We start from the raw sequence: 16,462 nt of genomic DNA, 5'->3' as shown, positions 1-16,462 counted from the left end.
CCGCTCCAACGCCGCCTGTTGATTGGCCGCGGGGACCGTCACTCACAGCGGCCATGCTCGTCCCGCCCTCGTGTTGCCGTGGCGACCACTGGCCCCGCCCCCACACTAACTCCGCCCCAACATACACTGGCCCTGGCCCCGCCCCCTCACGTTGCCGTGGCGACCACAGACCCACCCCGCCCCCCGCGTTGCCGTGGCGACCACTGGCCCCGCCCCCCGTGTTGCCCTGGCGACCACTGGCCTCGCCCCGCCCCGGCGTTGCCCTGGCGACCGGCCGCCCGCCCGTTCGCTCCTGCCTTGCCCCGGGTGAGGTCCGACACTGACCCTGCTATGGCCGTCTCCTCCAACCATGTCATTCATGCTGTCGCCAAACACTTGTAAGTCCGTTTCATTCACACAATATTTCCGTTTCTAAATGATACTTTCCATAGTTAGTTTGAGGTTATTTGTGAAGAAGCTTTGAAGAAGGGTGTGGACGCGAACGTCACCTATCCATGTTCTCCACAGATGCTGCCTGACCCGCTGCGTTACTCCAGCACTCTGTGTCTGTCTCCTATACTAGGGGCTACTCCACCCTTCAGGGAGAAAGCTGCAAAGTCAGAGGGAGAACTTAATGTTGTGCATGCCCCAAACCCCATGAAAACCCCATTGTATCTCCAGCTGAGAAGTAGCCCTGAGCTAGATTGAAAAATAATTAGGCGACATGATCCATTTGTCTCTACATACATGCAAGTTTTAAATAAACCAGCATTGAGTCAATTAAAAGCAGTTATTTCATTGTAGTAAATTTACAAATTCAAGGGAAAACATAATTTAAAAAATGTTTACTGTTATTTAAAGCCTATAATTACTATATTTTTCCTTTGTTACATATAGGAAATATTATATTGACATACAACGGAAAGAAGATGGCTTTAACCTCTCTGGAATTGATGCACGTCACACGCACAACCCTAATTGTAAACCTGTAAGTTTTCTAAGATATAGTGAGGTGAAATTTTTTCCATCAGGACCAACATGCTTCTTGTCTCATATGGGTTGTAATATATTTTTATTTGATCTTGGTAGATTTTTAGCATCAAGTTGGTTTGCCACAAAGATCAATTTCATTCATAAAAAAGACCAATTATTGGAAGTACTCTTATAGAACGTGGAAAGAATGAACTTATCCAGTGCAGCAGAATTGGAAAAGTGGGAAAATAAATTGATAATAGGGGAGGCATGAATGAGTAATCTCTACTTGGTGAAGGCCAAGGTTGCTATGGTGGCTTGCTGTTTGCAAAGTCATTTGTGTGTTAGATTTATGAGGACAGTTGAAGAAGAGAGAACAAATCTTGCTCCACCTTTACGATCTTTCAGCTAATACAGCTCTTTGAAAATGTTTTGCAAACCTATTTATCTTGGTACCATGTTTCCTTTTTGAATAATTAATTTCCTTGGGCAGTTTACTGTAGAAAGGACTGAGCCCTTTAACAAATATTGTTACGCATGTACGGTGTTCATCAGGTAACATCAATGTTGCAAGGGAGAGAAGTCATAATTATTTGGACTTTTAGACATTCAATAGATTGTCAGATCTGAAGAAGGGTTTCGACCCGAAACGTTGCCTATTTCCTTTGCTCCATAGAAACATAGAAACATAGAAAATAGGTGCAGGAGTAGGCCATTCGGCCCTTCGAGCCTGCACCGCCATTCAATATGATCATGGCTGATCATCCAACTCAGTATCCTGTATCTGCCTTCTCTCCATACCCCCTGATCCCTTTAGCCACAAGGGCCATATCTAACTCCCTCTTAAATATAGCCAATGAACTGGCCTCAACTACCTTCTGTGGCAGAGAATTCCATAGATTCACCACTCTCTGTGTGAAATGTAGATGCTGCCTCACCCGCTGAGTTTCTCCAGCATTTTTGTCTACCTTCGATTTTCCAGCATCTGCAGTTCCTTCTTAAACATAATAAGACCACGTTACATATACAACAGATTCCTGAACTGCAAGGTTAAATTAGGCTGCTTGTGATGGCTATGATAAGAATATAACTATTTTTACAACTCATAATTGATCACCAAAAAATAAAAGGAATGAGGCAAAATACTTTCTCTCAGAAGGTGGTAGGAATCTGGACTTCTTTGGCTGAAAGGATGGTGGAGGGAGAAACCGTCACACATCTAGAAAGTTCTTGTATTTGGAATCGGTAAGCCATGACCTGCAGACCTGTGGATGATATGTTGTAAAATGGGATTGGGCATAATGGACTAGATTGTTTTGGTGTTGTGAATTTTCTATGATTATGATCATAAGATTATTAGGATCTGGATGGCTTTTGCCAGCAAAAGAAATACTGTCTGGTCCTGAAAAGTAAGGTTGTGTTTGATATATGTCAATTCTGCTTGCTGTTGGCTTGCTGGCAGAATGTTGTGGCCCTTAGTTCCATAGATCTGACCCAGCCATGTTCCAGATTATTTGACTTGATCACCTCTCTCAATATATTTGAAAATGAATATCTCTCCATATGTCCACTTGACATCAATAGATCCAAATAACAGGTTGGGTGTATAATAGGCAGCTGATGCCATCATGGCCATTTAGTACCGTATCCAAAATGAAATTCCATCTGTTGAAATTGAGAGTAGTTGACCTAAACCATGGCAATAAACGTTGCAATATATGTTAAACGTTTTTGATTAGGTGCAAGGATGATTAGTAAAATACCTTTGATTTTTGTGGAATTATTTTTTGAGATTGAAAGAAGAGTGCATGGGATAACAAAATAAATTTCAGGAGAAGTACATGAATGGAAAGTATGATTAGAATGACCTCAGAAGCCAAGTAGAAACAGAACCAGTTATATTGCCATCACATGAACAAGCGATTGTGCAGTTTATAAATGTGCCTTGACATGATTAAACATTATGACTTCAAATACTTCTGATTAAGGAAGGTAGATCATTATCTTCACCTTTCCACATTTGATTCTTACAAACTTCATGCATTGTTTTCTCAGCAAGTCTATACATGCATGTTTCCACATTCTTTATTTATAGTTAATTTATTTCTCAATACAAAGTCAGAGTGATTGAGTGTTTCTTTAATATGAACTAGTGCCTCCCTCTATAAGAAAACTAAACATATCTTTATTAAGGTAATAAACCTACCTACTGCATTGTTTATCGTAACACCCTGTCAAATCAAATCAAAACATTAATAGGAAGAGGAATACAATTGATTTATCAATTAATTATTTTAAACATAATGTGATGATAAATACAATTTGTTTATATGCCTTGTGACAAACCTCTAATGCAATTCTAATTTTGTGTGTTTGTTTATTTAATGGAGAAAAATACAGAATATATGTGTTACAAACTTAAAGCACACGGCATTGGGGGTTCTGTATTGATGTGGATAGAGAACTGGCTGGCAAACAGGAAGCAAAGAGTAGGAGTAAACGGGTCCTTTTCACAATGGCGGGCAGTGACTAGTGGGGTACCGCAAGGGACTGGGACCCCAGCTATTTACAATATATATTAATGATCTGGATGAGGGAATTGAAGGCAATATCTACAAGTTTGCGGATGACACTAAGCTGGGGGGCAGTGTTAGCTGTGAGGAGGATGCCAGGAGACTGCAAGGTGACTTGGATAGGCTGGGTGAGTGGGCAAATATTTGGCAGATGCAGTATAATGTGGATAAATGTGAGGTTATCCATTTTGGTGGCAAAAACAGGAAAGCAGACTATTATCTAAATGGTGGCCGATTAGGAAAAGGGGAGATGCAGCGAGACCTGGGTGTCATGGTACACCAGTCATTGAAAGTAGGCATGCAGGTGCAGCAGGCAGTGAAGAAAGCGAATGGTATGTTAGCTTTCATAGCAAAAGGATTTGAGTATAGGAGCAGGGAGGTTCTACTGCAGTTGTACAGGGTCTTGGTGAGACCACACCTGGAGTATTGCGTACAGTTTTGGTCTCCAAATCTGAGGAAGGACATTATTGCCATAGAGGGAGTGCAGAGAAGGTTCACCAGACTGATTCCTGGGATGTCAGGACTGTCTTATGAAGAAAGACTGGATAGACTTGGTTTATACTCTCTAGAATTTAGGAGATTGAGAGGGGAACTTATAGAAACTTACAAAATTCTTAAGGGGTTGGACAGACTAGATGCAGGAAGATTGTTCCCGATGTTGGGGAAGTCCAGGACAAGGGGTCACAGCTTAAGGATAAGGGGGAAATCTTTTAAAACCAAGATGAGAAAAACTTTTTTCACACAGAGAGTGGTGAATCTCTGGAACTCTCTGCCACAGAGGATAGTTGAGGCCAGTTCATTGGCTATATTTAAGAGTGAGTTAGATGTGGCCCTTGTGGCTAAAGGGATCAGAGGGTATGGAGAGAAGGCAGGAACGGGATACTGAGTTGGATGATCAGCCATGATCATATTGAATGGCGGTGCAGGCTCGAAGGGCCGAATGACCTACTCCTGCACCTATGTTTCTATGTTTCTATGTTTCTATGTTACAATTCCACAGTAGTCAATGAGTTTTGTCATCCATGGAATGAAGTCAACTCTTAACCACGCTTTTATTCAAGTTGCAATGTGATTTGGGAGAAACTGGAAGACTGCATCAAACACTAACACCAATATTACTGACCTTTTAACCAAATTTACATTTGGTTATGTGTACATTAGACTCATTTCCTTCTTAGTTCCTAGTGGGAGTTTGCACCAGAGGATGACACAAAGGTAGACACAAAATGCTGGAGTAACTCAGTGGGACAGGCAGCATCTCTGGAGAGAAGGAATGGGTGACGTTTCTGGTCGAGACCCTTCTTCAGACACAGGATCCAGGAGTTGTCTTCGTTCACTCCATTTCCTCATTCAATGTAAATTGGTCACTGAAGGAAAGGTTCTCGGTACGGAAAGCTGCTCTTCCATAGCAATAGACTCAGAAACCTGATGCACAAAATTTGTGGTGTACTTAATCCAAAGCAAAAGATGTACATGAATTGATCAATACAGTAATTTTGTTGATTTTTCTGCTTTTTCATGATTAACGATGTATATTTTGTTTTATATTGGACTTTTCTCTGCAGCTGCCAATAGTGGGTATTGAAAAAGTCCATGACAGAAGCCTTAAACATTATTTCAGTGATCCTAATTTTAAAACAATTCTTCAAATGAGCTATGGACGAACAATTGAAAAACAGAAAAGAAAATTACAATTAAATCACAAAAGGGAAATCAATGTGCAGAGAATGATCAGGAAAAAAATGTCCAAACTGGATTTTTCAGTAAGTTTATTTATTCTCTTAATATAGTATTTTAAAAATCTGACAGGTGAAGATATTAATTTGCAAGTGTTTCACTATTTTACTTGAAAGCAATTAGCAACATGAATAAATGAATGAATAAGTTCATTGGCCAAGTATTCACATACAAGGAATTTGCCTTGGTGCTCTGCCCGCAAGTGCCATTGACATACAGTGACAGTTAGGAATGACACATAAAACATTAAACATATATCATCTTTTGAATTGACACTTATTTCAAAGACAGTTACAGTGAGGAGTTAAGAGAGAATATACGTTGCTGGCAGGGTGCGTTTCAATCACACTCACAATACCTTTTATCGCCACCTCTTCTAGAGTCCCACTGTCATCTAATGATATTAAAGCAAAGTTGAATGTGTATTTTGAAATCTGTTATTCCATTATAATTTGTGTCTGTTGTAATAAACAATAATCCATGATGGCACAGCGGTAGAGCTGCTGCCTCAGTGCCAGAGACCTGTGTTCGATCCTGACTACGGGTGCTGTCTGTACGGAGTTTGTACATTCTCCCCGTGACCTACATGGGTTTTCTCCAAGAACTTTAGTTTCCACCCACACTCCAAAGACTTACACGTTTGTTGGTTAATTGGCTTCAGAAAAAAAATGTAAATTGTCCCTAGTGTGTGTAGGACAGTGTTAGTGTGCGGGGATCGCTGGTCGGCCGAAGGGCCTGTTTCCACGCTGTACCCATATACTAAATTAACCATTATGCTTGCAATGCGGAAGCATTGAAATAAAAACACATTTATAATAAGTAAAAATAAATGGAATCACCTGGAGGCTGAGTAGAATCATCTCCAACAGTTACAAATGCACACTGAGAGTGGGGATGATCTTGGAGCCACTAGAACCTGGTGGTCATTTAATGTCCACTATCACCATTCACAGCCAGATGTGGCAGCACTCTCGCCTGATCCAGAGGTTTAGTCAGTCTGCATATAACATTCATTATTGAATTTGTATTTAGTCCTGTATGGTTCATTCACAAGTTGGCACTTCAGATATTCATGTTGCTGCAACTGATGTGTTTTGGACATTTTGGGTTGAACAAAGATTGGTCCCTTGGTTTGGTGTATGAAGGATTTGTCAGTCCATGGATATTACCCTGCACCTCCCTATCTCCCATTCACATTAGAAACATAGAAAATAGGTGCAGGAGTAGGCCATTCGGCCCTTTGAGCCAGCACCGCCATTCAATATGATCATGGCTGATCATCCAAAATCAGTACCCCGTTCTGGCTTTTTCCCCAGATCCCTTGATTCCCTTAGCCCTAAGATCTAAATCTAACTCTCTCTTGAAAACATCCAGTGAACTGGCCTCCACTGCCTTCTGTGGCAGAGAATTCCACAGATTCACAACTCTCTGGGTGAAAAAGCTTTTCCTCTTTTCAGTCCCAAATGGCCTACCCCTTATTCTTAAACTGTGACCCCTGGTTCTGGACTTCCCCAACATCAATAGACAATAGGAGCAGGAGTAGGCCATTCGGCCATTCGAGCCAGCACCGCCATTTAATGTGATCATGGCTGATCATCCCCAATCAGTACCCCGTTCCTGCCCTAACTAGCTCTCTCTTGAAAGCATCCAGAGAACCTGCCTCCACTGCCGGCAGAGAATTCCACAGACTCTCAACTCTCTGTGAGAAAAAGTGTTTCCTCGTCTCCGTTCTAAATGGCTTACTCCTTATTCTTAAACTGTGGCCCTTGGTTCTGGACTCCCCCAACATCGGGAACATGTTTCCTGCCTCTAGCGTGTCCAAACCCCTAACAATCTTATATGTTTCAATGAGATCACCTCTCATCTTTCTAAACTCCAGAGTGTACAAGCCCAGCAGCTCTATTCTCTCAGCATATGACAGTCCCGCCATCCCGGGAATCAACCTTGTAAACCTACACTGCACTCCCTCAAAGTCAAATGTGGGTCCCTTGAAGGCAGACACGGGTGAAATTAGTACGGGGAACAAGGAAATGGCAGAAGAGTTGAACAGGTACTTCGGATCTATCTTCACTAAGGAAGACACAAACAATCTCCCAGAAGTACTGGAGGACAGAGGATCTAAAGGAGTCGAGGAACTGAAAGAAATTTTCATTAGGTGAGAAATAGTATTGGGTAGGCTAATGGGACTGAAGGATGATAAATCCCCAGGGCCTGATGGACTGCATCCCAGGGTCCTCAGGGAGGTGGCTCTAGAAATAGTGGACGCATTGGTGATCATTTTCCAATGTTCAATAGATTCAGGATCAATTCCTGTGGATTGGAGGATAGCTAATGTTATCCCACTTTTCAAGAAAGGAGCGAGAGAGGAAACAGGGAAAGATGCTGGAGTCAATTATTAAAGAGGTAATAATGGGGCATTTGGATAGCAGTAAAAGGATTAGTCGAAGTCAGCATGGATTAATGAAATGAAAATCAGGCTTGACTAATCTTCTGGAATTTTTTGAGGATGTGACAAGTAAAATGGATGAAGGGGAGCCAGTGGATGTAGTGTATCTAGACTTTCAGAAAGCCTTTGATAAGGTCCCGCACGGGAGACTGGTGACTAAAATTAGAGCGCATGGTATTGGGGGTAGGGTGTTGACGTGGATAGAAAATTAGTTGGCAGACAGGAAGCAAAGAGTAGGAGTGAACGGGTCCTTTTTAGAATGGCAGGCAATGGCGAGTGGAGTGCCGCAAGGCTCGGTGTTGGGGCCGCAACTGTTTACCATATATATTAATGATTTGGAAGAGGGAATTAGGAGCAACACTAGCAAATTTGCGGATGACACAAAGCTGGGTGGCAGTGTGAACTGTGAAGAGGATGTTAGGAGGTTGCAGGGTGACCTGGACAGGTTGAGTGAGTGGGCAGATGCATGGCAGATGCAGTATAATATAGATAAATGTGAGGTTATCCACTTCGGTGGCAAAAGCAAGGGGGCAGATTATTATCTCAATGGGGTTATGTTAGGTACAGCGAAACCTGGGTGTCCTTGTACACCGGTCACAGAAAGTTGGCGTACAGGTACAGCAGGCAATGAAGAAAGCTAATGGAATGTACACAAAATTGCTGGAGGAACTCAGCGGGTGCAGCAGCATCTATGGAGCGGAGGAAATAGGCGACGTTTCGGGCCGAAACCCTTCTTCAGACTGTTGGCCTTCATAACAAGAGGATTTCAGTATAGGAATAGAGAGGTTCTTCTGCAGTTGTATAGGGCTCTGGTAAGACCACATCTGGAGTATTGCGTACAGTTTTGGTCTCCTAATTTGAGGAAGGACATCCTTGTGATTGAGGCAGTGCAGCGTAGGTTCATGAGATTGATCCCTGGGATGGCGGGACTGTCATATGAGGAAAGATTGAAAAGACTAGGCTTGTATTCACTGGAGTTTAGAAGGATGAGGGGGATCTTATAGAAACATATAACATTATAAAAGGACTGGACAAGCTAGATGCAGGAAAATGTTGGGCGAGTCCAGAACCAGGGACCACAGTCTTAGAATAAAGGGGAGGCCATCTAAGACTGAGGTGAGAAAAAACTTTTTCACCCAGAGAGTTGTAAATTTGTGGAATTCCCTGCCACAGAGGGCAGTGGAGGCCAAATCACTGGATGGATTTAAGAGAGAGTTAGATAGAGCTCTATGGGCTAGTGGAGTCTAGGGATATGGGGAGAAGGCAGGCACGGGTTATTAATTGGGGATGATCAGCCATGATCGCAATGAATGGCAGTGCTGACTCGAAGGGCCGAATGGCCTCCTCCTGCACCTATTTTCTATGTTTCCAATGTCCAACTTTTGATTGCCATTACTACTTGGGGATGTAGAAGAGATATAGCTTACACACTGGCCAATACTATGAACAAATCTTCCAGTCGTTGTTTCTTGATTAATTAGTCTTTTATTGAAGTAGTACAAACAAAGAAATGATACATATCAGGTATTTCCTATTCCAATACAAATTGTAACTGTTTCATCTGTCCCCCTTCCCCACACCCCTCCCACCCCCACACCCCCCTCCCACACCCCTTCCCCTACACCCCCTCCCCTACACCCCCCTCCCCCACATGTGCTGCAGTGTATCTGATAACCCCTCTAGTCCACTGTTGAATCATCAGCTTAGATCACTTGCTCCTTTATATATTTTAATAGTAACTATTAAATCCATTTTAGAATTTTGGACCTCAGAATGCATTCAATCTGGAAAGGCTGAAAATTGAAAAAAGGTAAAATTGTATTATCTTATTTCAATTCAGGTAGAGCTTCATGCATTTATAAAGTGAGCCAGGCAAAAGGTTACATTCCCTTTTGATGCAGTGTTTTTATTACAGATTGTTGTCTTAACTTTTTGTCTGCTTTTCTCATGTTAGTCTATTTAAAAAAAAGCAGGTTAATCATTGTGTTTAAAAATTGCAGTGTGTTTAAAATAAAACACAAGAAATTAAATGCAATTTAATCTGAGTCACATACATTCTCAAATGCACTTTATGCAATGTTTAATTATAGAAAACTACGTTACCAATATATCTGTTTCTCTGTAGAAGTAAGGCAACATTTTTCATTTTTGTCAATAAAATTAAAAACTATTTCATGTTAAGAGATACTTTTTTGTATTTTCCAATATTGATGAAGATTACTTAAAGGTAATTATAAGTTAAAAGATTTATTTACAGTTTCACATGTTAACCAGAAGCAGTTAATATTTTGGTAAATTCAGGGAACGGGTTCACCTTTACCCTAAAGTTTTCCATCAAGTTCCACCCCCTCGCATCACAAGAAGTGAAGTCGTTCGGCTCATCTCCTCAGCATCTAAACTTATTGTTGCTACTGTAAGTTGATTTTATTTGTTTTAACTTTAACCCCATGAAGTTTTATTTGCAATTAATTTCACAATTGAAAGCTTTAAACCTCCAAAGGAAGAAAATTATTGTGTTCATTTATTAACTGGATATTTTTCATAGTTTGTGATAATATTAAGTTATATTTTACACTTCTTTTTAAAATTGAAGTTATCTCAAATGGGATACTTTTTCTACCACGTGTGATTTTAAGAATATACATTTTAAACAAATCCCATGTGCATAAATGAATTACATACAGCTGGTTGTATTACTAAAAGTCTCGCCAAGAAATATACACACATGATAAAAAAGTGAAATATGTTCTTTTAAACAGCGACAAGAATAAAAAGGACGATTGTTTCAGAAACCCCAGGTTTATATTCAAAGATCAACTGTAAATATTGGTCTCTCTCATAGATAACGGTGGATAGCTTGAAAAGTTATTCTCAGACATAGTGGCTCAATGGAGCTGCTGGTAGAGCTGCTGCCTCACAGCCCCAGAGACCCGAGTTTGATCCTGACCTTGGGTGCTATCTGTGAGATGTTTGCACATCCTCCCACAACACAAAGATTTGCAGTTTAATTACCCTTTGTAAATTGCCACCTAATGTGTAAGGAGTGGGATAACAACTCATGTAAATGGGTAAACAATGGTCAGCATGGTGGGCCGAAGGGCCTAATTCAATGTTGTATCACTAAACTAAATAAATCACAGCAGAGGATTCCAAAACAAAGGGATTTTTACAGATTTGTTAGGAAAAATATGGTCATCTTTGTCATAAAATTAGCAAATATACGTTGTAGTAATCTTTTGTGCCCAGAGAAGCACTCGTGCTTTATCCGGCACTTGTGAGTATCTCCAAAGGCTTGTGGACCTTTCTGAGTGTACAAAGCCAACAATTTTGATTTTTGGTTACAACTAGTATCACTAAATGTATTTATATCTGATCAAGGAAAATAATAACACCAAAGTTATAATATCTATTTGTCTTTTACATATAATTTTAAAACATCCTACTTGTTTACTTTAATATAATTCATCATCCATTCTTACCTGTCCTCCATGGGAATTAGTAAGAAAGGATGTGTTGGGCAACAACTAGCTAGTCACATCCCCGCAGCAATAACCGGTGAAGGGTAATCCTTTAGACCTTGTCAAACAAATGTCACATTTATGATATGTTCAGTTACCCAGCACATCTACTGAAGTAACGTAGAAATTAAAGCAGAGATTTCCTAGCCTGTCAATGTACCACGAGAACACATTGCAATTTTACCAACCATGTTTCCTTTTCTGGAACATTAGGAAATAATACCTCAAAATCCATACAAAAAACACAGTTCAAAGAGAACAATGGTAAGTACTTGGAAAATGTGTATACCTGTTCATTTTATTGTATTTTAAATATTATACTGAGCATTTAAACAAATATTAATTTATTTAGAGATATTGACTTTTATAATTAAAAAAAAAAAAGAAAAATAATAAAGGGTAATGGGTTTTGCTTTATTCAGGATTTACCAGTGCAACCAGCAGTCTTTGACAGGACCATTGCTGATTGCCAACCAAAAAACACATGAGCTCCACACAATAGTTAATAGGGCACTGAACATAGAACACACAACATAGAACTATACAATTCAGTCCTGCTTGGTACTGAACATGATAACAAATGAAACTAATCTATTCTGCTTCCAAGTGATCCATATCCCTCCACTCTCTGCATATTCATGTGCCGATCTAAAAGTCTCTTGGAGGCCACCATCTTATCTGCCTCCATCACCACCCCGGCAGACATCACCACTGTCTGTGTGTATATAAAGTAAAATAGAATAAAATAACTGACCACACATCTTTAAAACTTTTCCTCTCTGACCTTAAAGCTATGTCGTCTTGAATTTGGCATTTTCAATCTGAGGGGAAAAAGGTTCTGAAAGTCTCTCATAATTTTTGTAAACTTTTATCAGCTATTGCTAAACATCTTCTTAATTTATCCATTCATAATAAATTTAAATTAGCTTTTGACCAGTATCTAAGTCAGTCTCCGCAGCCAGTGAAGTGTCCGTGAATGTCACAGCCTGCCAACATTGCTCTAAGTAGTCAATGGACAAGCTAGCTATGGCTCTTCCATTATACTCCTGAAGCAAGTGTGTTGTACAATCGGTACCCTCAAATAATTACTCAGATATATTTCCACACCATAATTTACAAATTTAATGTGACATACAGTGTTCTACAAACTCATTGATCTACCTTTCTTACAGTCCTCTTATTCTCTTGTTGATATAATAAATATAAACCTTTTAAAACTGGATTTATCTTAAAGGGGACAATTTAAAATTTAAAAATGTATTGATTCTTGTCATAAAATTTTGGTGAAAGCCCTGAAACCTAACAACTCTATGTCTCTATAACACTCAGTTCTAAAAAAAAAATCTTATTTGATCTGTTCTTTTCATCAACATAACCCTTTGCTTTTTTTTGACACTTCCAGAAACCAGACATTCTGAAGCGAAGTGGAAAAGGGCCAAAGTGGACAGAATATGAAGTTTCTGTTTGTACAGGAAACTGCCTTAGGTTGGGTTCAAAGGCAGACATTTGTATTAGCTTCTATGGAGAAAAGGACCAGGTGAAAGATATAATGTTGTGTAACTCATTTACCAATCCTATTCCTTTCCAAAACAACCAGGTAAGCAGCACTTCAGCTAGTAGAGGTTTTCTAAGTTCCACTATCTTTCACTATTAATTTGTACGTGCTCTCTGGATACTTCTTCAATTTGTTTGGTCCAGGTTTAGAATGCAAAACATTATTCTCCGAACTTAGATTATCTCATGTTACTCTAAACTGAAGCATTTTATCTTTGGTTATACTAATAACATATGTTGTAATCCTATTACCACATTACCTTAAACTAGATTATCCTTCAATGTTAGACGTTAGAAGTGTGGCCAAGTGGCGCAGCGATTGAGCGCAGCCTCAGAGCGCCAGAGACCCGGGTTCAATCCTGGTCACTGGGACTGTCTATGCGGCATTTTCCCATTCTCCCCGTGACCGCGTGGATTTTCTCCAGGTGCTCCAATTTTCTCCCATATTCCAATGTCGTGCAGGTTGGTAGGTTAATTGGCTTATGTAAAATAGTGTGTAAGATGCACAAGTGAGATAACATAGAACTAGTGTACATGATCGCTGTTTGGCACGGACTCGGTGGACTGAAGGTCCACACTGTTTCTCTCTAAAGAGCTTTAAGAGTGCTTATGAAATTTTTTTTGCTTTATTTTCCTAATTATAGATATGTCAAGCAAAATATTAAAGTGGAACTGTTTCTACTGTTGTAGTTTTATTTTAAATTATAATTATTGTGAAAAACAGAGGCAAGATTGTGAATAGGGTTTATTGTTATATACCCATGATTGTTTCCGATCTTTCTGCCCTGTTAGTGGGTCAGATTGTGTATTTATCCTGGATACCGCGGCAAGGGGCAGATGTAAAGCTGGGAGATTTTGGACAGGTTTGCCTATTGTGTTCAATTTCCTGGCAGCCCTTTGATTATTTATTCTTTTCATAAAATAGATGTTGTGACCTTGTGACCTCTACCCCTTCACCCAACCATCTTGTGGACGCTATTAGAAATCAGCCAATATATTTGCAGCCAAAAGCCAAGGCTATCATTTCATGATGTGTGCCAGCTGCCAGCTGACATGGCTTCACAATACACACCCTTTCAAGGGGCACAAGCCTCCTGTGGTGGGGGTCCAAGATCAGAATCTCCCCACAACTCTGCAGACTACGTTTATAGAACTCCATCATTAACCAGCCACTCTATTTTTATACAAACTGCATTCTTGTTGCCTGTCATCACTGTGGCCATTTAAAAAACCCAATAACACTGTCAAATTTCCGAATGCTCACAGTTTTCTATCTTCGTAGCTCTATCCACCATTATTTTCCATCAAGTGCAGGAATGTCTGCAAATTTACTGATCGATATTGCAAATACAATTTCGCCAAATTACTACAGATAAAGACATAAGCATCTATTTTCTTCTGAGCTTCCAAAAATATTTCAGCTTAAGATCTTCACTTTATATTATTCTTTGACTGTGAGGATATTAAAAGCTGTCTGCTTATAAAGATCGCACATGTTTACTGAAATTCATGATCTTATTCCAATTGTTAGTTTGTTTTCAGTTTATTTTTATTTGGACATGTTTGACAGATCGATGTTTTCTTGCTGGAAACTCAGGATGTTGGAAAATTCAAATACATCAAAATAAGATATGATGGCAATGAAGCTGGTGAGTAGTTTCACATATTCAAGATGTGATGTTCTGATCAATCCTTTGGAGTATTATAATAGTTTGGATAATAATTGGATTTGATTTGTTACTGATAAATGTATCATGGGAAATTTGGTGGCAGTAATAGTGTGTTTAGTATTCAAAGCCACCTTCTAGGAGGCAAACAGTAATGCTGAACAAAAGAGGAGGTGATAGGGCAGTGACTAGGTTTGGGTAGTAATTATAGATAGAGTTCAGGACCTGGATAATTCCTTTCCATTTTACTGCAACACGCAGGGTTTGCTGGGGACAATACTATCGTCATCTCCCAGCAAGGTTTTCTGATTATTTCCCTGGCACTCCCCTGGTGTAAAGGACCATCCACTTCTCATGCATCTTGTTGACCATCATTGGAAGTGGGAAGTGTGGAAGCCATCTATCTCCCTCTGGCCTGACCTTCTGGCAGTCCCAGTTGGTGCTACTGTTGATCTGCTGCTGCTGTAGGAGGTATCTATCTCCCTCTGGCCTAACGGCAGTCCCAGTTGGTGCTACAGTTGCCTTACTGCTACTGTAGGAGACATCTAAACCACAGCAGGCTGAAGCGTACATTCCTGTTTATGTGCTGCTTCATTCATTTGTCTGCTGGTTATGTAGCTGATACATATTTACAGTCACAGACTCCACATTTGTTTTATTTTAGATTTTAAAAGGCTTTGTTTTGCAGGTTCTGGATGGTACTTAAAGGATATTGTTATAAAGAAGTGCCTGAATGCAGCGTCAGTGTGTGTGTTCCACTGTAACACATGGTTTGCATCACAAGCCTGTGGTAACCATTCTTCCCAGAAGTTTCTGCCTGATCTTGGTGCAGATCTAGGGGATGGTAAAAGTTCCCGCAAGGGCTGGGAGTCATTAACACAGAAAGGTAACATTTTATAAAATGCTATTTCTGTTATTGTGAGCAAGGAAACATTTTGGATAAGCTTCATCTTACTTTAACTCTTTGCATTAGTGTGTTCTTAAATTCACGTCTACGTTAAATATTCTTGTTTAAACGATTGCACAAATTAATTTGACTATTTGAAGTGTTGTGCACGACAGCAGCAGCTTAAATCTAGACTGAGCGGTCACCTCTTGCAAATTGTCCATACGTCAGGTTGTTATTTGACAGGTTGCACAGACTGTTGTATAATTACTCAATAATGCAACCTACTGTCATATGTTCAATGCCTGCAGAGGCTCAGAGCCATGCCACTGATAAACTAACATTTTGTAATTGGAAATTCTTCCAGCGATGAGTCAGATCAGAGTCCCTCTGTAACAATGAGCTTCATCAAGAGATTTTACAGTTTAAAGTAAATTCTTGGGAGATATTTATAACTAGGGCTTTAACATTTGGCAGCATGCCCGTTGGAGCTCATTGGCATTTTACAGGGGAACCTCAAAGTGTCAAATATTACCAAAAATATTTGCAATTCTGATATTCTATCAAACTATATTGTGTTTGATATAATTTCTGAATACCGTGTCATCATTATAACAAGCTATGCTGTTAGATCAGGGGAGCACTTGTTTGGTTAATAATTCCGTTATCTTGAATTAAATCAGCTTATTCAAAATAAATTTTATGAAGTCATTTCGCAGGGGATTGTGCAGTGGGCATGGGCTCAGAACAGTTGAACATCGAATTGAGCAGAATCAACATGCTTAAAGAAGAAGATGATTTCTCCTTTTTCATTTTTATGAAAAAGAAAAAAGGTTTGAGCTTTATCAATAAAAAGGATGCATTAATTAGAATTTTAATAAGAAAACATGAGCTTTAAAAAGTGTTAATGCTGTAATTATAATCTATAGCTATACTCACAATCATTACAGAACCACAGATGGAGGAAGCTTGTTGGATTTCCCCTCCCACAGAATGAGCCGTATCAGAGCAGTGAGGGGTGACCATGTTGAGACTAGTTCGATCCTCAGGGGTCGTGACAGTGTGGCTGTCTATTTGTTTCCATCTCGGTGATGTAGCTAAAAGATTAGGGGTGCAGTGTGTTGGAACTT

The 16,462-nt window shown here is 39.9% G+C and overlaps 1 protein-coding gene across 4 annotated transcripts in view; it reads left to right on the top strand.

Annotated features, from left to right (window-relative positions):
• The first annotated feature begins 298 nt into the window (after positions 1-298).
• Positions 299-16,462, top strand: part of LOC116986026 — a 37,741-nt gene continuing 21,577 nt past the window's right edge. For 3 of the 4 annotated variants that reach the window (XM_033041221.1, XM_033041218.1, XM_033041220.1), the window contains exons 1-10: positions 299-377; positions 877-967; positions 5,090-5,287; positions 9,465-9,517; positions 10,009-10,120; positions 11,439-11,489; positions 12,628-12,822; positions 14,350-14,428; positions 15,135-15,332; positions 16,052-16,165. In XM_033041221.1, coding sequence (XP_032897112.1) covers positions 331-377; positions 877-967; positions 5,090-5,287; positions 9,465-9,517; positions 10,009-10,120; positions 11,439-11,489; positions 12,628-12,822; positions 14,350-14,428; positions 15,135-15,332; positions 16,052-16,165 — 1,138 coding nt within the window. In that variant the 5' untranslated portion in view covers positions 299-330. The remainder of the gene's footprint in view (positions 378-876; positions 968-5,089; positions 5,288-9,464; positions 9,518-10,008; positions 10,121-11,438; positions 11,490-12,627; positions 12,823-14,349; positions 14,429-15,134; positions 15,333-16,051; positions 16,166-16,462) is intronic. The other variant, XM_033041219.1, reaches the window with a different exon arrangement.

The sequence above is a fragment of the Amblyraja radiata genome, chromosome 22, assembly GCF_010909765.2.
Source record: "Amblyraja radiata isolate CabotCenter1 chromosome 22, sAmbRad1.1.pri, whole genome shotgun sequence".
NCBI classification, from domain to species: domain Eukaryota; kingdom Metazoa; phylum Chordata; class Chondrichthyes; order Rajiformes; family Rajidae; genus Amblyraja; species Amblyraja radiata.
This window is presented reverse-complemented; position numbering and strand designations above follow the sequence as displayed.